This window comes from Acomys russatus, chromosome X (genome assembly GCF_903995435.1).
Source record: "Acomys russatus chromosome X, mAcoRus1.1, whole genome shotgun sequence".
Classification (NCBI taxonomy): domain Eukaryota; kingdom Metazoa; phylum Chordata; class Mammalia; order Rodentia; family Muridae; genus Acomys; species Acomys russatus.
This window is the reverse complement of record NC_067169.1, coordinates 123,853,533-123,877,652: the sequence shown is the minus strand read 5'-3', so window position 1 is coordinate 123,877,652 and position 24,120 is coordinate 123,853,533. Positions and strand designations below refer to the sequence as shown.

General features: G+C 40.7%; 1 protein-coding gene across 1 annotated transcript in view; it reads left to right on the top strand.

Annotated features, from left to right (window-relative positions):
- The window catches only part of Gab3 (GRB2 associated binding protein 3), a 70,069-nt gene extending 52,014 nt beyond the window's left edge, over positions 1–18,055 (top strand). Inside the window, exons 5-11 of the mRNA XM_051141708.1 lie at positions 1,112–1,167; positions 2,450–2,657; positions 6,249–6,330; positions 8,084–8,183; positions 13,376–13,492; positions 14,534–14,653; positions 17,703–18,055. Coding sequence (XP_050997665.1) covers positions 1,112–1,167; positions 2,450–2,657; positions 6,249–6,330; positions 8,084–8,183; positions 13,376–13,492; positions 14,534–14,650 — 680 coding nt within the window. The 3' untranslated portion in view covers positions 14,651–14,653; positions 17,703–18,055. The remainder of the gene's footprint in view (positions 1–1,111; positions 1,168–2,449; positions 2,658–6,248; positions 6,331–8,083; positions 8,184–13,375; positions 13,493–14,533; positions 14,654–17,702) is intronic.
- Positions 18,056–24,120: the final 6,065 nt, after the last annotated feature.

Here is a 24,120-nt window from a genome sequence, read left to right as displayed (position 1 = left end):
GTCCTTCAACAGCAAACACAGCAAGCAGTCTCCTCCAAGCCGCTGCATCGAAACATGCTCTTAACCACTCAACCATCTCAACACCCACCCCCTTAAGTCATGAAATGGGAATTGAATTTTGTCAAATACTTTTTTTGCATCTGTGAATGTAATTTTGCCAGCTTTTTTCTTTGAGTATCACAAAAAGTTTATTTAGCAAAAAATTTCATATTAAGATGCACACAACCCAATTTCATAAAGAGATCAAAGCCCCACAGTATTCCTAGGACTTAATGTGCGATATGGTAATTGACTTTCAAATGTTGCATAACTATTATAACTCTTACTTGGTCATTATATAATTTGTTTTAAGCATCATCAAATCAAGTTTATCAATATTTTTTACAATGTTTGCATTTACATTCATGAAATATCTTGATCTGTAGTTTCCTTGGAATACCTTTGGCTTTCTGTTAGAGTAATTCTAGCATTATTGAATATGTTACATATTCAATATGCCTATGGACATTTCTTCTTTCAGTTTGACAATTATTCTAAATTTTGTCTCATTTTCACATCTGTATAACAAATTCCTGATTCTAGACTAGTTCAAATACTCTGCTTTCTCATGCCTCTACTTGAGTCTGATTATTGCGGCATAAAGATCACAGTCAGTGACTCATGGGAGCAGAACTCAACTGGGCCTTCAATGCTGCCCACAATGCTGCTAAGCTTGTTTTCTTACTTGCTACAGTGAATATTTCAAACATTTTCTCCCGAGACCCACAAAGCTATCTCCACTGTCTCTAAGCTCAGAAGATTTTAAAAAATAAATTCAGCAAACGCTTGTTATTTACTTTCTGTGTCTCCTTCTGATTTACGAAGGAAGAGAACAAAAAATATCAGACAACATAACTTGCTTTAGAATCTGAGCTGATTTTTCCATTTCTTGGGATGTGAATTCTGACTTCCAGCTACATTCAATAGCAAATCTTTTGTATGGAAATTATGGATTATCCTTCCCTGCCTCCCTAGAGCTATAGGGACAGGCCCTGGGGGGTATAGGGACTTGGACTTTAGTTTCAATGGATATTGTCCTGCAGCCCTCATCACTCCAGCCTCTGTCTTTCAGGTGATGTACAAAGCCACTCCTTAAGACACCGAGATAAGCGGCTCAGTTTAAATCTGGTATGTTTTGGCCCTTGCGTTCCTTTAAATTTCAATTTGACCAGAAATAACCTGACCTGTATGTGATGTTTCCTTTAAGTCTTCTGAGATTCAGCACTCTGAATTTCTGAGAACTTGTGGAGTAACCTCTAGATTTGAACTGATTTGGGAACTATTGGATTTAGTGTTTCATAAGGACCCTTCAGAGCCAATGAATTAGACTTTTACTTACTTGGGGTAGCTGTTAAAGCACTGTATTGTTACTTTCTCATTGCTATGACAAAATATCTCACTGTTGATGCTCTTTTTAAAACTCTATTTTATCTGGGGTATTGCCATCTCTTCCTCCTTTCCACCAGCCCCTTAACCCTGGGTGTGAGAGAGAATGTTAGTGGGGAGATGGGGTGCAGACCCCTTTACTTCTCCTGGCTGTTTAGGGTCAAATGGGTTCTTTGGTGACAATACCAATGTCCGTCAACAGCAAACGCAGCAAGCAGTCTCCTCCAAGCCGCTGCACTGAAACATTTCTCTTCGCCTGCCACACTGGTCTCTGGTCTCTCCCAACTGCTACAGGCCTCACGTCACCACTGCACACCACACCTTGCCTCTCCATGCTCTCCTAGTTATCTTCCTCAGGGTCCTAGACCACGCCCCTCTCTGTGCAGGCAGGCTGTTACCAGCTGGGAAAGACCATGCCCCGCATGAGGCAATTATCAGCTGTGGACAAACTAGAGCCCAAAGTAAAATCCCACAGTTGGGATTAAAACAAAAGCATATTTACATAACATAACTGAGTTTACAAAGAAACTAAAACTTCCGTTGCATCTGACAGAAGCCACATAAGGGTTTATTTTGCCTAATGCTTTAAAAGGGAAGACATAGCAGAGTTCATGGTAATGAGGGCTTGCAGCTGGCACTCACCTAGATTTTTTCTTTTCTCCTTTTTATTCAGCTCAGGATTCCAGCCAGGAGGTTGGTACCACTTATACTCAGAGTGGAACTTTCTTTCTCAGTTAAGCCTCTCTAAAAATGCCCTCAAAGATGTGTCTCCAGGGGATCCCAAGTCCAGCCAGGTTAACTATCACCGAGCGAATCATTAATTTAAGACCTTTAATGTTCTGGCATTAGATCTTGGGGGGAGTTATCACCAATCCCCATGTGAGTTCGGAGGCAAACTTTAACTAGAGGCTTGTCCAGTTTCCCTGAGGAAATTCCGAGTTCCTTTGGGTTTTCTTTGAACTGAACTGTATTGCAGCTGCAGTACCTACTGGTCATACTTTGCATTTATGGTTCTGTCTTGCAGCCATGTAAGTTTTCACCGATGGTTCCCACAGCTTCACCCAGTGCTGAAGACAGCTATGTGCCCATGAGCCCCAAAGGCACTGCTTCTGGTCTCATACCCCGCTACAGCCACGATGACTACATCCCAATGAACTCAAGCTTGCTGCCTGAGCTACCTGCAGACTTGGAGCCACCCCCAGTGAACAGAGATCTCAAGCCCCAGAGAAAATGTAAGGCGTGTGACTAGGATTGCTGTGTTGGATGGGAGGGCAAGCTCCTTCCTTATAATTATTCGAAAGAAATAGATGGGGAAGAATTAGGAGGTTGGGTGTTGGGGTACATTGTGTGAAGGTGTGTCCCTATATATTCAATTGTCTATTGCTAAACCAGCAGAGAGCTAAGTACTAGCAGGGCATTGGTATTGTTATTTCTATGGCTCACCACTCGTCTTATATTTTGTAATATTTGTACTTCCTCACTTGTCTATTGGTTGTAATAAAGAGTTGACAGCCAATGAGCTGGGCATGGTGGCACACGCCTTTAATCCCAGCACTCGGGAGGCAGAGGCAGGCGGATCACTGTGAGTTCGAGGCCAGCCTGGACTACAGAGTGAGTCCAGGACAGCCAAGGCTAACATAGAGAGACCCTGTCTCGAAAAAACAAAACAAAACAAAACAAAAGAGTTGACAGCCAATAGCTGGGCAGGAAGTGGAGGTGGGTGGGAGGAGAGAGAGAGAGAGAGAGACTGGGAGAAGAGGCACAAGAGCTACACCAGCAGACACAAGGTGACCAAAAGGACTCGAGTGGAGTAGAGAGGTGGGACTTGGCACCAGGGTTAGTTGGGTTAAGCTGGATAGTTGGCTGGAAGACTGCCCTAGCTAAAAGGCATAAACTTTAAAATATTAAAAAGCCTCTGTCATTTTTATACTGCTTGTGGGCCCAAAAGTCCTGCTATAGTTGGGGGTACCTTGCGTTCCAAGATTGTTATGATAAAAAGAGTCAGGGGACCTAAGGGTACTGTGGCTCTGCAAATGCATCCTACAAAGCCAAGTTCATTCCACAGGGCTCATTTTTGCCTATTTCCGTAATGAGGTCCCAGAAGTAAGAATGTCTGATGGTATTTTGCTTGCATTTATGTCTGTGTACCACATGCATTCGGTGTTCATACAGCTCAGAAGAGGGCATCAAATCCCCTGCAACTGGAATTACAGATGATTGTGAGCTTCCATGTAGGTGGTGGGAACAGAACTAGATCCTCTGAAAGAACAGCAAGGGTTCTTAACCGTTGTGCCATCTCTCCCTGAAAGTGAATTCTTAACTTTATTCTTATTTAAGGAAACACTTGGTACACTAGCTATGATCCCTGGCACATGATATGGTCTGCTTCTGTCTCTCATTGGTCTTTGGAAAAAACTACCCCTTCTGGTGGTCATGCCCAAAGCTGCTGAGGCTTTACTCAGGCTTAGTCCATTCCAGCTACACCTTTTTGGTTTTAAGACAGCCACATGTGTAGACTGTTAGCCATGCCATGCATGCAGTGTGCTGTGTTAGTCACTGGAGAGTATGCAGGAATGAAAATTGAAGAGGATCTTTGGTTTAAGGAGGAGGATCATATACTAAAGCCACCTGGAAGAAGCAAGAAGCATTACAAAGTCAGTACTAAATATAACAGACTCTATCTTGTGGAATACAGAGGAAGTAACTAGTCATTTTAGTTAGGACCATCAGACCATTTTAAACAAAGAGAAGCTATTTGATGGACTTAGGGGTAAAGACTTGGTAGGTAGGTAAAAGGGTGGCAAGCCAAAAGGAAACCCTGCCAACTGGGGTCAAGGTCTAGACTACGGTCAAATAGTCACAGATATTCTTTTATCATAAACTGTGGGAGGAGTGCATGGATGCTGCAAACAAAAGCATCAAGCTGTGATGAGGGATCTGACGCTATCTGGAGGCCAGAGGACATTGAACTGAGAGGTGAAGATGAGTAACTGGGTAGCAACCCAAGGAAGAATATTTTAGGTGGAAGGGCCATTTGGTGGAGACACAGAAACTAGGGTCTGTTGATCAGCTCTGCCTCTCAGACACGTAGACATTCATCTTCCTGAGGCTATAGATTTCTGTATATTTGGTTAATATTGTATTTCTTTTTTTCAGTTTTTTTATTATGTTTCTTTTTAACATATAGATTTATACTATCACACATAACTAAAATAAACTACAGACATCAGGAAGAAGCATGAGACAATCAGGAATCATATAAATGTTACATTCATAGTGATTTGGCCATTTGCATTTGGCAAACTTGAAGTAAACATCTTTCCTGTCTTGTTGAATCTAAATTTCTGAATGGAGATTAATATCTATCATATCTCATCTCTATTAACTTAAAACATCTATCTTGATCTAAAAACATCTTAACTAAAAACATCCTATTAAGCTTAATTGAAAGACTAAACTATCTTGTCTTCAAACCCATCAGAGACGAGAAGGGATAAAACTTAAATACCTTAAATACACATTTGATGGCCAAACAGCCGCCAAGATCCTGGGTGTGCGCACATCCCCAGGGGCTGGCAGGCAGTATCTGATTTCCCAGGGCACAAAAACAGTATTTCTTTTCTTTTCGTTTTTTTGTTTGTTTGTTTGTTTGTTTTTTTGGGTTGTTTTTTTTTTTTTGCAGAAATTTTTCAAATGTAATTACTCATTAACTCAAAGGAAAGGTTGACAATACCTGGATAATTACCCATCTTACTTGAACAGCAAAGTTGCTAATTGTCCCATGTTATTATTGCACATGATGTATTTTAACTAAAATTCTACTATAAGGTCAATTTAAACATTAAAAAAAAAACCTGGAAGATTTCCAGTGTGGTAAGCTGGGTTTAAGATACTACGGAACAGAATTTGCTTTAAATACTTCTAGGATTGTATACAGTACTATAGGCTCAAAGGCATATTGGCTGACACAACAGATACTAAGCTCAACAGAGAAGTGGATATGGGTCTGGAGATCGGGAGAGACACCCATGGAAGAGATACTGATTTACAACATTAACTATGTTGAGATTTATTGATATAAGTAATATTATCCCCTTTGGAAGATATATTGATAAATTGTAAGGTCAACATTTCTGTCACTAAGTGACCATTTGAAACTACTAATTATCCAAACCTTGTACTTTCATATCTTTTATGAAAATTATCTACACCAATACCCTGGTTTCCTCTCTGTCTGGCTTTTTCTGATGTTTCTACCGTTATACTCTGTGGATAAAATTACTTATATCAATAAATCCTTTTTAAAAAAGATTTATTATTATGAATACAGTACTCTGTCTGCACGTACACCCGCAGGCCAGAAGAGGGCATCAGATCTCATTATGGATGGTTTTGAGCCACCATGTGGTTGCTGGGAATTGAATTCAGGATCTTTGGAAGAGCAGCCAGTTCTCTTAACCTCTGAGCCATCCATCTCTCTAGCCCCCTAATATTGTATTCCTAATACTTGATTCATGACTGATAGACTGCATCTTGACTAAATGTATGGTTTCATTTTGTTACCTCTAGCATGCCATAAGGCCATTTGTTCAATAGTTGGCCTTATCTCCAGGGAACCAGGCAAGAATTGGATGTTGAAATTCTCATTCATCACCAGTAATTCATTCCCATTAGTACATTTGTATTTGGCATGTAAAGAAAATGAATAATAATGGTTTTTATAATTTTTTATTCCCTTTTTAAAGCTCCTGAGTACTAATCATACTGAATACTGTGCATTGGTTTTGTTTGTTTTGTTTGTTTGTTTGTTTGTTTGTTTTTAGCACGGCCACCTCCCTTGGACCTGAGAAACCTTTCTACCATCCGAGAACACACATCTCTAACCAGGACTCACACTGTGCCTTGGTAAGCCTCAAACCTTAGATCTCTTGTGGTTGAAGCTCATTTCATCTTGCTTAAAGGAACCAAATGAGGAGTTGGTCTTGTTACCAAGAGCCACAAGTGGTTCTTACACCACAAAGGAAAGTGTGTGACTGGGTTTCTCTGGATTCTGAAGCCCGGAAATAGAGCAGTGTTGGAAACTTTTTTTTCTTCTTGCTGCACCTGTTCTCTACAGAACTCTTTTCTTCGTTGCATGATCATGTTCTGTTTCACTCAGGGTTTTCTAAAGAAACAGAACGGACAGAATTAATAGGTACATATTAAATGGGGATTTGTTAAAATGGCTTGATGGCTGGGATCTGAGTAGTCTTACTGTCTCTCAATGGGAAGGACAGGAATGCAGTAGTTGTTCAATCTGTGATATTGGATGTTTCAACAGCTCCACTCTGGTGCTGGTGTCTCAGGGAATTCCCAGAGGGATGCTGATTTTTAGTCTACATTGGAATCCCAAGGAAATAGGTACTAACACCAGTAAAGGAATACCTCAGGAGTAAGATAGATGAATTTGCCAATGACTGTGAAGACAAGCAGGCAAAAGGCAAAGTGTTCTTCTACGTCTGTTTATGTGAGCTGCTGTCAGAAGGTGTGATCCAGATTGAGGGTGGATATTCCTACCTCAAATAATCTAATAAAGAAAATCCCTCAAAGCTGTGCCCAAATGCTTGGGCTTTAGTTGATTCCAGATGTGGTTAAGTTGACAACCAAGATTATCCATCACATAATTCCAGCACCAACAAAGACAGATTTTTTTCAATCCCAATGCAGATATCCAAGGGAGATGAAATTTTGGGATTCTGTCAAATTGGAATCAACTATGATACAGATTGCAAAGACAGTTCTACTAACAAGGCTTCCAGAATCTCTGAGCTGAAAAAAGAGCTCTCAGAGAAAGTGGGATAGTTTATAGGCTGGATGTACAAACCTCAACATATCTGTGGCTGCTCTTCTTACCTTCTAAAAGCCACACTTTAGATCCTGAGGCTGGCCTATGAATTTCCTGGCACATGATAAATGCCACAAGACATGGTCTTTTTGGAGACAGTGTCTATGTAGACCTGGTTGGCCTAGAGCTCACTATGTAACCAGGAAAGCCTTGAACTCACAGAAATCTGCCTGTCCCTTTGTCCAAAGTTATGGAATTAAAGGTAAAGGCATGTACCACTATACTGATGGGGACATTGCTAACTTTGTAAAACAGAGTTATGCAAAGAACTTTATTTCCCAGCCAAACTGCAAAGACACCATTCTTCCATGTTAGGAGGGCGATGGAAATTAACACACTGTCTCTTCTTGTCCTGTCTGATGAATGACATTTTCTTAAGTCTCCTGTCTATGTTGGAAGCAAAAACACCTCAAATAAGCGGGGAGGGTTCTTGTTTGGTTGGTTGATTAGAATTTGCTTTTAGAGGTTTTTTTTTTTATTCTATCAGCCTGCTTCATTACTTTGGGGATTTTTTGTTAATTTGTTGTTGTTTGCTAAATACAATTCATTTGTCCGTGTTACATGGAAGGTTTAGGAAAAAGCAATTGGGAAGCATTTGCTACAAAGTGGGACAGGACTGCTGGGAAGTGTCTTCTTCAAAAATTGCTTAGTCCAAAAGGAAGCTATGTCTGGAAGGGGAGGGCTCAAACCCCACAGGACTGTGTCTGTTCTTGGCTATGTTACAGGGCAGCTGTAAGACATTGCATTGACCTCATCTGTATTTTTTCGTCTTAGCAATCGAACCAGCTTTCTCTCTCCACAAAGAAATGGTATTAATTCTGCAAGATTTTTTGCCACTCCTTCTTCCAAAGAAGAAGAAAACTACATCCAAATGGTAATCTTGGGTTTTGTGTTCTTTTGCTTCTTCAAATCTGTAATCTTGAGAGTTCACTATGATGAAAGCATTAGCCCTTAAACGTCTCTGTGCTTGATTATAAAACCAGGTCCCCATTTTATTTAGATTGGGAGAAAATCAATTTGAAGCCAACTTCCTTTTTTGTTTTTTTAATTTATATTATAACTGCGTGCATGTGTGTGTAGTCTAAGTCTGTATATGTACATATTGGTGTATATGCACACGTGTGTGAGGGCCAAGGGTTGACATCAGGAGTCTTCCACTATTTCTCTTCACCTTATATTTTGTTCCTTTAAGTTAATTTTAGGGTTAGCTAGGCTGCCTGGACAGAGAATTTCAGGTATTCGCCTATATTCTCCTCCCCAGAAAGAACCTAAATTACAGATGTATGTAAGCATGCCCAGCTTTTATGTGGGCTCTGGAGATCTGCATTCAGATCCTCCCATTGGAGGACAAAGCACTTTAGCTCCTGACCGCTCTGAGCAAGCTTGAGCTTGCCTGCTCGGCTCATGATTCAGCTCCTTACACCAGGTGAGAGCTGCAGTATTCCAGGAGAGCCCAGGACTAAAGCCATATGACGGAAGATAGAAATGGTAGCCAGTTCTTTTTTCAGAAACTGATGTTCTGTCTGATTCTGTGTGTTTGTAATTCTCGAAATGTCCAAAATTCAGACTGTGAAAACACATTTATTGGAAAGCTTTATTTTATAGGAACACTTGCCTTTGAACTTTCTAACATTCATGTTTTAGGGTTTTTCTGTAGACTTGAGTGGGTAGAGATGTGACACCTTTGTCCTTTGATTAGCCATTCATGAGCTATGAAAATGCCTTTAGCATTTCTAGCAATTAGGGAGCCCTTTACACTAAACTATGTCTATTCACAACACAGAAACAGAGAGATCCAGAGAGAACTTCAGTATGAACATTAGATTTTAAAAATGTCTTAGCAGGATGATGTTCAAGGCCCTGACAATATGCTCTTGAGAAGATACTCTCATTCTCCTATACACGAGGCAATTAAATATAAGGAAATTAAAACACATTGTGTGCATTATGGAAATTTCAAAGAATATATTAAAATATTATATAAAAATAAAAGTCTAAAATGAATTACTACTTACTAGGAAAGCAACAGCTGAATGTTTCATTTGTCTTATTTTGATAAAAGTTGTGCTGAAAAAAAAAAGTTGTGCTGAAATGCTCTTAACTGTATGCAGGTGGGAAGTGACTCATCTATAAATCTGCTGTGTTCTTCCCAATATTTCTTACACTTAGTAATGGCCCTTGGGAAACCTCTAGAAGAAAACATTCCTATAAAGGATTCTGAACAGCTGTGCTCTGTCTCTGGAGAGCAGAAAAAGGAAGTAAACCTAAAACATTATGGAAGCAAGTGCAAAGTTATTCCAGACACCAACAGTTTGCTTCTAATATTTCAGACAGTGAGACAACACAGTTAAATATTGATTGCTTGCCTAAGTGTGTATAGCTGGTCAATGAATGTGTATTACTGAACAATGTGACGCAGCCGTTGAACAGCAGCCAACACTGTTTGATGGTAGACATGTGAAGCACTATGTGAAAAAGATACGGGCCGCCTTAGAGCTGGGTTTAACTGTAGTTACCAATATACTCTGAAATAACTTGTTTATAGTCTTTACTTTGTGCCACACAATGGCCAAATATGATAGTCAGAACTAACATGATTTATATTGATTTTTAACAATAATCACATGCGGGTTTTTTTCACTCAAGAAAAGTTCTGATCTTATTATTAAAAATGAGAGCAGGTCAGCAGTTAAGATCGCTGAACAGGCTTGATTTCCGTCACCCACATGGTGGCTCAGGCCCTCTTGGCCTCTGCTGGTATCAGACACAGAAGTGATGCCCAGACACATATGGAAACAAAATTTCATATACATAAACAAAATTAATTTTTAGAAAAGTGAGGCCAGGAATTGAAATACAGGTTTTGTCTTATTGCTATGCAAATGTTTTTATATATCCTTCAAATACTTGTGAAATGAAAGTTGAGAAGAATAAACATAATTTTAATGCTATTTCTACATATCACCTTTTTTTTTTTTTTTTTTTTATGAGACAGGGTTTCTCTGTGTAGCCCTGCCTGTCCTGGACTCACATTGTAGACCAGGCTGGCCTTAAACTCACAGCGATCCGCCTGCCTCTGCCTCCCGAGTGCTGGGATTAAAGGCGTGTGCCACCATGCCCAGCTTACATATCAATTTTTCAAACCTTATAATGTAAACAATTGGCTTTAATTGTATGTATTTATGTGTGCATGTATGCACATGCATTTGTGTGCACATGCAACAGTGCACATGTAGAGATCAGAGGACAACTTGTGGGAATGGAATACTATAGTATTAAAATTCACAGTAATTAATTTTTATTATTGTATTATAATACCCTTTCTGGTGAGAGTCTCCTGTAACTCAGGCTGGCCTTAACTCAGTATATAGCCCAAGTTGACCCTGAACTTCGAATCGTTTTGGCCCCACCTCTCAAGTGCTGGGATTACACACATGTGCCACCATGCCAGGTATATTTGGTGCTGGAGAATTGAGCTCAGAGTTTCCTGAGTGCCAGGCAAGCACTGTACCAACTGAACTATTACTAACCCCCGCGTCATGCAATACTTTCTACATGTGTATGTGTGTATCAGTGTACATGCATATGGAAGTGTCATTCTTCAAAGGCTATCCACATTGCTTTTTGAGATAGGATCTCTGACTGGGATAGAGCTCACCAAGTAGGCTAAGCTGGCTGGGAAGTATGCCTCAGGCTTTTACCTGTCTCCACGTCCCTAGTACTGGTGTTATAAATTTATATCACTATGCCTGGCTTTTATTTATATGGATCCTGGGGATTAAACTTAGGTCTTCATGCTTGAAAGGCAAGCAGTTGCTGAGATAGCTTCCTGTCCCATACTTTCTTTTTCTAGTTTGAAGAAAATCTTTATTCTTTTTTATTAGTTTAGGTTGTTTTATCATGTAATGTATTTTTTTCATTATTTTCTTCTCTAGCTCCTTCCAGATCCTCTCCACTTCTCTACCTACCCAAATTTATGTTCTCTCTCCCTCTCTTAAAAATCATAGACAAGCCGGGCAGTGGTGGTGCACACCTTTAATCCCAGCACTCAGGAGGCAGAGAAAGACAGATCTCTGTGAGTTCGAGGCCAGCCTGGTCTACAAAGTGAGTCCAGGACAGCCAGGATTACACAGAAATACCCTGTCTCAAAACACCAAACCGAACAAACAAAACCCCACTCCTGCTCGCCCCCAGAAAAACAAAGACACAAAAACAGAAGGAAAAAAAAGAAAGAAAGAAAGAAAAAACAGTAAGACAAAAAAATGCCAAAACAAAACAAAAGGCACACGTGTACAAACCATGGGATTCATGTTGTGCTGGTTAATGATTCCTGGGCATAGGGATGGCCTTGATGTCGACTTCCTGCTGGACCTATGCAGATCTTGTCTCTAGACCTGGGATCTGAGGATCTGAAAGCACGGGGCAGACTATAGTCTAATGCTATAGACACTCTTCCTTCACTTTCATTTTACTTTTATACACAAATTTAACAAAGAAAGCAATGATCCAAGGAAAATTGTTCTAGGTCAAAAAAACATGATCAGAAAAACATGTAAATAAACATCAGTAAGCACATATTAATTATTAACAGAGTAGCCCTTTCCCAGAACTGTGTCAGGACAGACTAATTTAAACACAGTTGTCTGGTACATACTATAGATTATATCTGGGAGAACACAAAAGCAAGGCAGAAAGCCATATCCAGACTCAGGGTACACTGACCAGGTTGGGTTTTATAGCTATGTTCTGACATCCAACAAGATATATATTGAATGTAAATGCTTGTCACAGGAGGCACAGAATCACATCTAAGAACAATCCGGGAAACAAAATGCACCTGAGGTAAAAGTTCCTCTGCCTTTTTTCTGGAGCCTCTCACAGTTCCCCAAGGCATTGTTCCATGTGGGTCATTCTTTTGACCATGAACTGACACCCTGGAATGTGTTTGATACACCCATTGACACTCCATTGGAGAAGACTGATTTTCCCTTTGCCAGCAAATAACAATTGCAAATAACTTCTTGCTTATGGGTAGGACCCCGTGTTCACTTCCCTTTGTCAGTGCCGGGACTCCATGTGCACAGGGCTGTGTGTATTGCACTGAGTGCTGCTCCGTGAGTTCATAATGTCCATCAGTCCCCTTGTGTCTGGAAGATACTGTTTCCTTGGAGCCACCCATTATTTCTGGTTCTTAGAATTTTTTCACCTTCTCTTCTGCATAGATCCCTGAGCCTTAAGGGGATGGGCTTGATGACGACATCCCATTTAGGGTTGAGTGCTCTAATGTCTATTCACGCTCTGAACATTGTCCAGCTGGGGAGCTCTCTGCTAATTACCATCTACTACGAAAAGTTTCTGTGATTTCGTTTGACATCTTGAGTTTTTTCATTTCCAGTTTTATTTCAATTTGGGTTTTCTTTAGTGATTCTGTTTCTTTTTTCAATTTTACTTTCATGTCTTGAATTCTTTTCATTGTTTTATTCAGCTGTTTGTATGTTCATGGTCTTAAGTAAGGCATTTACTCATATCCTGTTTAAGGTCCTTGAACATAGTCACAATTTTTATTTTGAAGTTCTGGTTTAGTGCTTCAGCTAAATGGCCTTTCTTAGGGCCTGTTGCAATAGAGTTGCTGGCTTCTGGAGGAGGCGTATTGTTTTGTTTGTTGTTTGTGTTTTTGTACTGGGATCTAGGCATCTGGATTCATGATTTTTGTTTGTTTGTTTGTTTTTTGAGACCGGGTTTCTCTGTGTGGACTTGGCTGTTCTGGAGCTCACTCTGTAGACCAGGCTGGCCTTGAACTCATAGAGATCCTCCTGCCTCTGCCTCCCAAGTGCTGAGATTACTGGCGTACGCCACCACGTCCAGCTGATTAATGATGTTTTACTGAGTGGATGTTCCATTCGGTTGCTGTTACCCACTCTGGAACCTAGCCAAATATGGTTGTTGTGTTTAAAATGTCAACTGTTACTCAAATGTGCAGTCCCCAGATCACCCAAACTAGCTTTTACCCCCCAAATGCAGCCTAGCTATTTGTTATCTATCTCAGTCTGTGATGTTGGTTCCCAGGAGGAGTATAGAGCAGTCAGTTCCCTGAGCAGTAGCGCTCTTACTTGGACAAAGAAATTCAGCCTGGATTATTTGGCCCTGGACTTCAATTCATCATCACCAGCTCCTGTGCAGCAGGTAAGAACAAGTCCCAGGTGATTCTACTTAGATTTTTTTCAATGATCAAACCATATATATAATTAAAATGCTAAAATTAGCCTTAACCTTGCAACCCAGAAAGAAGTCCCGTTATATTTCCTTTAGGATATTTTCTTGGGGTACCTGTGTATAGATACATGTAATACTCATACTTTTCAAACCCCAAAAGTTATAGAAAAATTCCTTAGGCAGAGATGAGGCCTCTGGAGGCATAGGAAGGTCTAGTTTGGGAACAAATAATAGCTTAGTTTATCCAGTTGTTAAGGAATGATCAAAGCAGCTCTAAGTTGAAGTGGATCTCAGCGAAGATCCTTGAATGCAGCTTCAACTCCAGTTGGTAATATTGTCCTCTGTACAGTAGTGATTATCAGGACTGTGATGATTGAGTGACTGATAAGTGATAGCACTCACTTGACAGCAGCAGTCATAAAATGGATGACGGTATGTAAGCGAGGGGTGGTCATGATTCGTACTAAGAATGTATTGTTTGGTGGATGCAAGGCAAGCCATCAGATCGGCTGTAGAGAATGAGTCTATTTGTGTGTCTGTCTACGTTCCGAAACCTTGCTCTGACATTGAAGACAAGTCAGTGAGACACATGAGAGCAACAAGTACAGGAGACACATTTGTCAGTTTGAGTATTGTTATCCACTCAAAGCAGACAATCTCAGGTGCTTCCAGTAACAAAGGAGAATTTAGCTATATCATTTGTAAGAAAGACTATTGCAGGCCAGGGCCTTTGTGTTACAGACTTCAATCCAGGGCTCTTGGCAGAGGAAAAAAAGAGAGATAACTGAATTCCAGCATGCCTCTTATAGTGTTAGTATTCATCCACTTGCATTGTATTGATCTAAGCAAGTCAAACAACTAAAGAGATGCTTACACACACACACACACACACACACACACACACACACACACACAGTATCAAGTTTCTATAGGGAGAAAAGGAAGCAAATGTTACTTGCCAACGAATGTTTAAATTAAGAAAAAATTAAACCGATCTTGCTCTCCCCTCAGAAACTTCTCCTTTCAGACGAGCAGAGAGTGGACTATGTCCAGGTGGATGAGCAGAAGACCCAAGCTCTGCAGAGCACCAAGCAGGAGTGGACCGATGAGAGACAATCCAAAGTGTGAGAGGTGTGGGCTTGGGCGAAGTGTGCAACAACAAAGTGTGAGAGGTGTGGGCTTGGGCAAAGTGTGCAACAACAAAGTGTGAGAGGTGTGGGCTTGGGCGAAGTGTGCAACAACAAAGTGTGAGAGGTGTGGGCTTGGGCGAAGTGTGCAACAGGAGGCTTGGGAATATGTTTACACCAGTGGTTAGTATAGGGCAAACCCCAGAGTACAGATGGTTTGTGAAAACCCTTTAGACGTTGAGTTCAGGGAGTCTAGTCTCCAACGCCAAGGCCTATGGGAGAGGCTCATTTTTCCAGTGTCAGAGATGCTTGCCATTAATTCCACAGTCAGAGTGAAAGAGAAAGAATGCTATTCACAGATGGAAATGTTTTTTTTTTTAAAATATCATTTATTCAGGCAGAGTAGGAACAACAAAGGATTACAAAGGTATTTTTCCAAATACTCTATTCAAGTTTTGTCAAATGAAGTCTTTGGAGCAAAATTTGGAACTAGTATTGATATGAACAGGAAAAGGCCATTTGCTTTTAGTATCTGCAATCCTGTCCATTCTCCTGTACTTTGATCATCATAATAAGTTACCCTAGCAAGGAGGACTTAGTTACGGTCTTGCCACAACCCCCGAAGTCATAGCTGAGGAGGTCAAGCCTAGCAGTGGTGGCAGGTGCTTCTAAATCTTTACAGCAAAGATTTCATTTGGCCCATCATTTCTGTTCCACGGCAGTACAATTCTAGTGACAGGTAGTGGATCTGTCTAGACATTGGAGAATGGCCAGAGCTAAAGGCTCCATGATGAGCATATCAGATGGCACCAGTAGCACTGAAAACATGGCTTCAGCTTGCTATTCTGCTGCTGTTGCCCTTTGCCTAGCATGCTTTTGCATGTATCATCTCATATCTTCGAAAAGACTTCAGAAACAAGGCATGAAGAGACGGCTGCTCTCACTTTGAAGAAAAGAAAACTGAGAAGCCGAAGAGTAAACATATTGCCCAAGACCACTCACAGCATTGAGTGTCAGGCTTAGAGCTGTCCAGCGTATCAGCTGCAGCCTTATTCTTTTGCTTTTATTACCTTGAGAAGGCAGGTGAGCTCCAACAATGGAGTTAGTCATGGTGACCTGTAGGAACTACCTTCAGACATAAGATCAGCCATCATCTCACCTTTTCAGGGTGATTTGCACAGATGCTTTGATATTTAAAAGGGAAATATTTCCAGTGAGGGTCTCTGTATAATGTTATAGTACCTCCTGGTGGCCAGTCTGGAATCCATTCTTAGCCATATAAACACATATGCAATCAACATTTTTCTTTGCTTTGTGAGCTGATTGATGCTGGCACCTCAGGGTTGTCAATGGTTTCCCTGTGAGTGACTCAAGCTTTTAAGTGTAGAAATGACCTGAAAAAAAAAATCTAATGAAGATATCTGCTCTCAGGTTCCCTGACCGTGTTTCTCTTACACGTGAGAAATGGCTAGCTCCTAAGACTGAAAATTTGCCTGGTTCCTTTATGATTCTGGAGGCTAAGGAACCCAAAACAAAGGTCTCAGTAGGGAATGTAGTGTTCCTTACCTTCCTTCCGATCTTTTAGAGCAGATCTTTCAGATCAGCTAGAAGATAGAACTGAACTAGGAAATTAATAGCTCAGCTCCACCACTTCAACATGGCTGTTGTGTCTGACATATGAGGACGGATCAAATAGGCCCCCAGCTCTTTGAGAGTCACTGTAGCCAAGCTTTGTCACAGGGTGTCAGCATCCCATACTACTTCCAATGCCAATAAATGGCACAATCCTTTTTCTTGATGCCATATAAGAAATCACTTTGATTTTCCAAACAGTAGGTTCTGGTTACATCATTTCTTTTTTCATGTGGAAAATGGGGAAATTACCAAGTGTTTTAAACAAATTCAAGGACCTTAGTACACTTGGGCCTCATATCCAGCCCCATGCCACAACACATAGGCCAGGGCCCGTGAGAAGTTTACTTCTACCTGTAACTGAGAAACAATCACAGGACTCTAAGGCTACAGACTATCAATGCTTAGAGACAGCAGCCAAGCCTCCCCAGATATAAAATACTTGTGTTTGGATCCTTGATTCCCTGGAATAAGCTAGTGCAGAAGATTATAACCCCAAGGGTCAAGAACTATACAAGGATGAAGATCGAACTTATAGCTCAGGTTGCCAGCAGGGAATGTCAACTCAATATACAAATTTACTTTACCTACAAAACATTTCTAAGAATGTGTTGTCAGAATTAGTACATAAATAATACAACCCTTTCAGATATATTAAAAACAAGAATATCCTAAAGTAAGCACTCTTTTGTGAGGTAAAAGATGATGTCATTTCTAGCATATATACAGTTTTGCCCTGATTGGATAAAACTGCTAAAGGGTAGCTGCATAAGAGCACAGTGAAACAAAGGACAAGGAATTTGTTTGGTTTTTTTTTTTTTTTCTCTGCGTTCTATCCTTTGTATCATCACTTTTTAAAATTAATTTATTCATGTTACATCTCAATGGTTATCCCATTTCTTCTATCATCCCATTCCTCCCTCCCTCCCACTTTTACCCTATTCCCCTCCCCTATGACTGTGACTGAGGGGGACCTCCTCCCCCTGTATATGCTCATAGGGTATCAAGTCTCTTCTTGGTAGCCTGCTGTCCTTCCTCTGAGTGCCACCAGGGCTCCCCCTCCAGGGACATGGTCAAATATGGGGCACCAGAGTTCGTGTGAAAGTCAGTCCCCACACTCCACTCAACTGTGGAGAATGTCCAGGACAAGGAATTTGTAAGCTGGAAGTAGCAAATGCTCCTGGAAATGTGACCACTGAGTCAAAGTACTACTATCAAAATCTCGTTTTCTAGCAGAAGCAGCGTCTAAGTAAGAGGTCTGTGTTTGCTATAGGAATGGTAGCAGAGGACGTTTGAGTCACATGCACATGGCTTAGCTCTACACTGTTCAATGGACACTTTTCTGTGAAAACTATTTGACAGGATAGCGCTGTTACTAATTTCACTCTGTTTTCTGTAGCTCCTTTCTATTTTATTCTCAGTGCAGGATGGGGAACAGGAGACCTTCAGCCTGCAAGGTGGGAAAGCCGCAAATCCAGGACCTGTGAGGAGTTAAGCTTTTCTTAGGGAAGACGGATGCCTGAGGCACACACAGCCTGCCTATAAAGGCATGAAACCACCTAGCTGTAGTTGCTTAACTATAGAGCTGGAGTCACCTGAACCATCATGACCTATAGTTCAGTGTCCAAACTGAAGAAGCCCCACAAACATTCCTCTTCTTAATGATCCTTTAGTCCCCCCAATCATATCGTTTCTGTACCTACAATGACACTGAGTTTTCAATTTTATTTCCTTTTTACTATTTCATTTCTGGCATTAATAAAAATTTTACAAGGAGGAGTTGTGACTGAATTTCTCTCGTTAATGTGAAGCGCTGGTAATAGATGTAAATAGGCAACATGTTTGGAAAGCTGGGCATTTGAAAGAAGGTTTCATTATAGGTTTCAAGTATGACAGACAATCACACTCAGGTATAATGGCAGACCTGTGTCATCTGAGTGCAAATAGTTGAGTAGATGGCCGTCACAACCAGTGCTTCTATTCAGGCAAATCTTGGACACTTTTTTTTCCATCAAAAACTAGATTCATGCCTGTGGAGAAGGCAATCAATAAAATACTTACTTTGCACATGTGAAGACCTGAGTGAGGACACTTTACATATGTGAGATTGGGCACAGGTGCTCATGTCCATAATCCCAGGAAGGGGAGATGGGAGGTAGAGACAGAATGCCCAGAAGTTCACAAGCCAGCTAATACACAATGGTGAACAATAAAAGAGAGACCTTCTTTCAGCAAGCTGGAAGACAAAGACTGACATCCAAGGTTGTCCTTTGACCGCTTATGGACAGCATGACATACGGGTACGTGAATGTGCATACGCGCTCCCACATATACATCATCCACATTTGCATAGAGAACAAAGAAAAATTTTTAAATGTTTTGAATAACATCCTAGATTCATTTATGACACGGGGGAGGGGGGTTGCTGGAGAACCACTGGAATAGGATGGTTTTCCCAATACAGGGAGCCCCATCATGGGATGGACATCCAGATAGACAAAATGGGCCTTTCCTAGTGCTACCTCCACACACACACACCTCACATCCAGGTGGATGGCAATGGGAAAGGAGTGATCAGCTTCACACTTGCCAACCCAGTTTGCTTCTACTCCCCACTGTTTGTATTTTCATCATTTTAAAAAGTAATATATATACTTAATTTGATTTCACAGAAGTAAATAGAAGGGTTTGATAGGGTTTTTAAATATTTTTTGGTTTGTTTTTCTTGGTCTTTTTTTGAGACAGGGTTTCTCTGTGTACCCTTGGCTGTCCTGGACTTGCTTTGTAGACCAGGCTGGCCTCAAACTCACAACGATCCACCTGCCTCTGCCTCTGGAGTCCTGGGATTAAAGGTGTGCTTCATGCCGGCAAAAAAAAAAAATTTTTTTTTCGAGACAAGGTCTCTCTGTGTAGCCCTGGCTGTCCTGAACTCGCTTTTGTAAACCAAGCTGGCCTCAAACTCACAGCGATCCACCTGCCTCTGCCTCCCAAGTGCTGGGATTACAAGCGTGTGCCACATGGCCTGCTTAAAATTTTTTTTAAAATTTACTTTGCAGCTCCCTCCCTATTCAATTTCTCACCCCCTTATCCTCAGAAAAGGAGAGCCCCCTCCCCACCCATGGGTACCAACCCACCTTGGAGTTTTAGGCAGTTGTGAGCGACATAATATGTGTTCTAGGAACTGAACTCAATTTTCCTAGAAGTGCACTAAAAGTTAAAACTACTGAACCGTTTTTCTAGTTCCTAGGGAACTATTATTGGTTGGAAAGGGGAATAAAGAACTTTCTGGAATGGGGGAAATGTTCTGACTCTCAGTATGGGTGGTTACATAGACATATATACACACAAAAAGTGGCCAGTCTATAAATTTGTTATTTGTACTTTTTTCCTAAAGATTATTTATTTGTCATATATACACAGTGTTTTGTCCGCATGTAAACCAGAAGAGGGCACCAGATCTCACTATAGATGCCTGTGAGCCACCATGTGGTTGCTGGGAGTTGAACTCAGGACCTCTGGAAGAGCAGCCAGTGCTCTTAACCTCTGAGCCATCTCTCCAGCCCTATTTGTACATATTTTATATGTAAAGTATACCATGACAAAACAGTTCCATGGAGGAGGGAAAAAAAGACTCCTGGGACATTAGCAAGTTCCTATAAGATACACTATAAAACAGCTAAGTGACACAGGAAACCCTTCCTCTCTGGGATATAGAAGACATTAAGCAGCAAGGCATTAATACTTTTTCATTTTTATTGGCAGTCCCACTCAATTCAACAAGTTTTAGTGACCACCTACTATGCGACAGGCACTCTTTATTTTTAATTTTTACATACACATTTATATTATCACACACACACATATTTAAACTACACATAGCAAGAAGGACCACAAAACAATTAGGAATTATATAAATGTATCATCCATAGTGTTTTGCCTATTTGCATTTGGCAACTTTGAGGAAACATCTTTTTACAATTCTGAGGGTAAATCAGTATCTCATATCTCATCTCTATCAACTTAAAACATCTATCTAGACCTAAATACATCTTAACCCCTAAACAACTAAGCTTAATTGTAAGACTAAACTATCTGGTCTTCAACCCCATCAGAGACTTGAGAAGGAATAAAATTAATTGCCTGTGTAAACCGGAAGTGCAGGTTAGCAGTTTCCCAAATGAGAAGATGACAGAGACAGTTTTCTACCTGAACAGTCACCCAAAACTCTATAATGGTGAAGCCTCATCTTCAGCCTTCTGGCCCAATATATCTGGCAGACATGTTTGTGAGGCAGGAGCTATTGAGGACTTGCTTACTCTGTCTTGGCAGAGTTTGGCTGTTGACTCTGCCTGCATCCAGGCTTGCCCTTTTTTAGGCAGAATTCTGTCTGTGGAACAAACAAGGAGGTTTTGCCCAGTGGCTGGTTTGCCATATTTGAAGCCATCTCCATAAGGAGGATCTTTGATGCTCATCATCCTCTTTGAGGTCAACTGTGTGTTGTCAGGGGTTAACTTGTCTTGTTGTTGAAGAAATTTAGGATTGTGAGAACAACTTTAAATGCCATATTTGTAGATCTCTGAGGCTTTTGAAGACATTATCTTGCTGTTTTACCTTATATTTCTATAGAATCATATCTATCTGTTACACCTAGGATGATCTTCTCATGCTGGAAATAGACTAGTGATTGATATCAGCATGATTTGATCAACTAACAGCTTGTATTACTTAATTATCCTGAACGGCGTGCAGTAGCACTTTCAAGGTATTGGAAGTAACCCTTGTGTTCTACTGGAGTTGCATGGGTACACGACCTCGTATTAGAGTAGAAATACACATAATGTGGGAAGAACAATCTTAAATTTGAATTCTTAAACTTATTTTGTATCAATATACAAATTTCTATACCAATGATTTAAAGATAACCTTGAGAGCATCATTTAAGGCCTTACGTTGAGTAGATTCACTAATCTACTTTTTGTCTTATCATCCCTACGTATTTCTATATTCCCCCTTCTTTCTTTTCAACCTCTATCTCCAAAGCTAAGAATGAAAGATAAAGGAAAAGAGAGACATCCCTGAGTCCAACCTTGTTTTTTTTTTTTCTAAATAAGACCAATAACAACTTATAACCAACTCCCAATGAAAATAAACATCTGTTGTCCAAGAAAGCAACCAAAAACCTACCCAAACCCCCTTAAGGAAAATGAGGAGTCGTTCTCTTAAGGCTGATTTGGCATGAGTAATACCTTTGAAGGGGCCCAAATAAAATTGGGGAAAATGGTTAGACAAGCTAAGAATAGCATTTGTGGTCCAGCATCTAAATGTTGAGAAATTCCAGGCTTAAAAGAAGTCCTGTGTGGGCCAGTCTGAAATGCTGGATTGGGATTGGAAGCTTTCTTTGAAGCTGTCCTGTTCTGATGAGGAACAGCAACTGAAGCGCTTGGGGCTGGTACATGAAGGATGCAGGATGTCAGCATCCAGTATGCTTAGAAGAATGAATTCATGACAGGCATCCTTGAAGACATGGCAGATATATTAGTAACTGAATTAATATTCGTTCATGAAGGCACCTACATTGTAGGATATGGTGGGCGTTCATAGGGCTTTACCAAATTTCCGAAAACTGTTTTGTGGTACTGATTCTGAGAATCAGCATTCCTGGGACTCTTGATTTTATTCTGTTTCTCCCAATTTATAGAACCCAATTTTAATACATGCTTTTCTTGAGAAATGGCCATAGCAATGTTTCCTGTCTGCCTACTTTTCTAGAATCTAGCCACTCTAGTCACTCTTCATTGTGTGGTGGAAACTGTATCTACCTAGGAACTGGATAGGACTAGACAGTCACTACCTTGGTCCGGCAAACACCAGAGGGGACACTGACTTCTAAGGCAGGGTCATACAAGGCAATATAACTTCCTATTTGCTTCTCTCCTTTCATTTTGCTCTCCTGTGACCTCCATTGTGTATTTGATGCAAAATTGGCATTTTAATACAGGAAAATTCCTAATGTCACCAGAATCTTGTTCTAGCCTCCCTGTTGGGTTTCTGGTCTTTGTGGTCTTGGTCAAAAGAATTCAGACAATGGCCTAGAGAGATGGCTCAGTGGTTAAAAGCACTTGCTGCTCTTAAAGAGGACACAGGTTTGTCTTCTAGAATCCATTCCTAGGGACATGGTATATTCTTTATTCTTTATCAGAAGCTTCATGCTGCACTGTAATCTTATAAGGTTTAGGGATGCTAGAAGCAGGGTTAGATAGTTATTATCCTAGTTAGGCTTCCTATTGCGGTGAGGACCAAAAACAACTAGGAAAGAAAGGGTTTATTTGGCTTACATATTCACATTGCTGTTCATCATTGAAGAAGTCAGGACAGGAACTCAAACAGGGCAGGAACCTGGAGGCAGCAGCTGATGCAGAGACCATGGAGGGGTGCTGCTTACTGGCTTGCTCCCCGTGGCTCGCTCAGCCTGCCTTCTTATAGAAGCAAGGACCACCAGCCCAGGGATGGCCCCACCCACAAGGGACTGTCATTCCACATCAATAACTGGTTAATAAAACACCCTACAGGCTTGCTTATATCCTGATCTTATGGAGACATTTTCTTAATTGAGGTTCCCTCCTCTCAGATGACTTTACCTTGTGTCAAGTTGACATAAAACTAGCCAGTAGAGCCATCAGTGACCTTCTGGGTAATTCAGGATGTCACATCACTTTCCAAGACCAACCAAAGGATTCAAATCACCCTTTTAATTACTCAAGTAGCAATTTAAATACTATCATTCCAATCTTTAGTTTTATAAATTGATAATTGTAAGGGAGGGACCCAGCCCTGCTGTCTTGTAAACTTGTTAATATCTAACTAGCTGCCTAACAGCCCACCCCTCAAAAGCAGAAACTCAAAAATCATTTAGGAGATTAGTGCCAAGCCAGTTACTTCTGGCTGAAATGGAATATAGAAAGGTTAGGGTCTCCATTCTTGCTGACTTTCAGTCTTTGGGTTTATACTATTTCAAAGTTGCAGCTCAGGAATTCCAGTTCAAGACACATTCCCTATGTCACAGGATTTTGCTCTGGCTCCTTGATGAAGGGGCTGTAAGTACGTGGAGTTAGACTGCCATAGGGCCATCTAGAGATGAACTGACTGTAAATGAGAGGAGATAAAATTAAGCACACAAGATCCAAAGACTGATGGAATGACAACTAAGATTATAATATATATAACCCATGTCTACCACAACAATTCAGAGGCCCAATTTCAAAGCCATTTGCCAAAGAAGGTAATGGTGTTTGAAATATTTTGTATATGATTTTGTAAAGCAGATGAGACATTAGTGAGAGTACAGGGAAGCACACATTTTTTAACCTTGATAATAGCACAAGTACCTCCCTGAGCGGTCATGAAGATAATCTAATAACATTCAATTCAACTTTAGAATTAAGAAGAGGAATTCCTTAGGTTGTGTAATTTGAAGCCTTTTGAGTATGTTTCGCAAGAGTTTCAGTGTGCCAAATGGCATAGTCTATACCTAAAGATGGAATAAAAGTGGAAGCTAGGTGCTCACAGCAATAGAAACCATTTCAAGGTCCAGAGATCTTAATCTGTTACCTCTGCACACAAAGAAATCCTAAAGGACATCTTTCAGTCTATCCTGGGAATAACCAGGGCCAAAGGTAAGTGCCACTGGGGACTCCCCAACATACCCCTGGGACCTCATGACCCACTCAGTAACAAATGATTCTGGTGAAAGAAAGACAATAACGGCTTGTCTGTGCTTAAGTGTATGAATATGCAATGTTTCTGGGGAGCAGTGCTCAACTTCGATCACTGCTTGAGTGC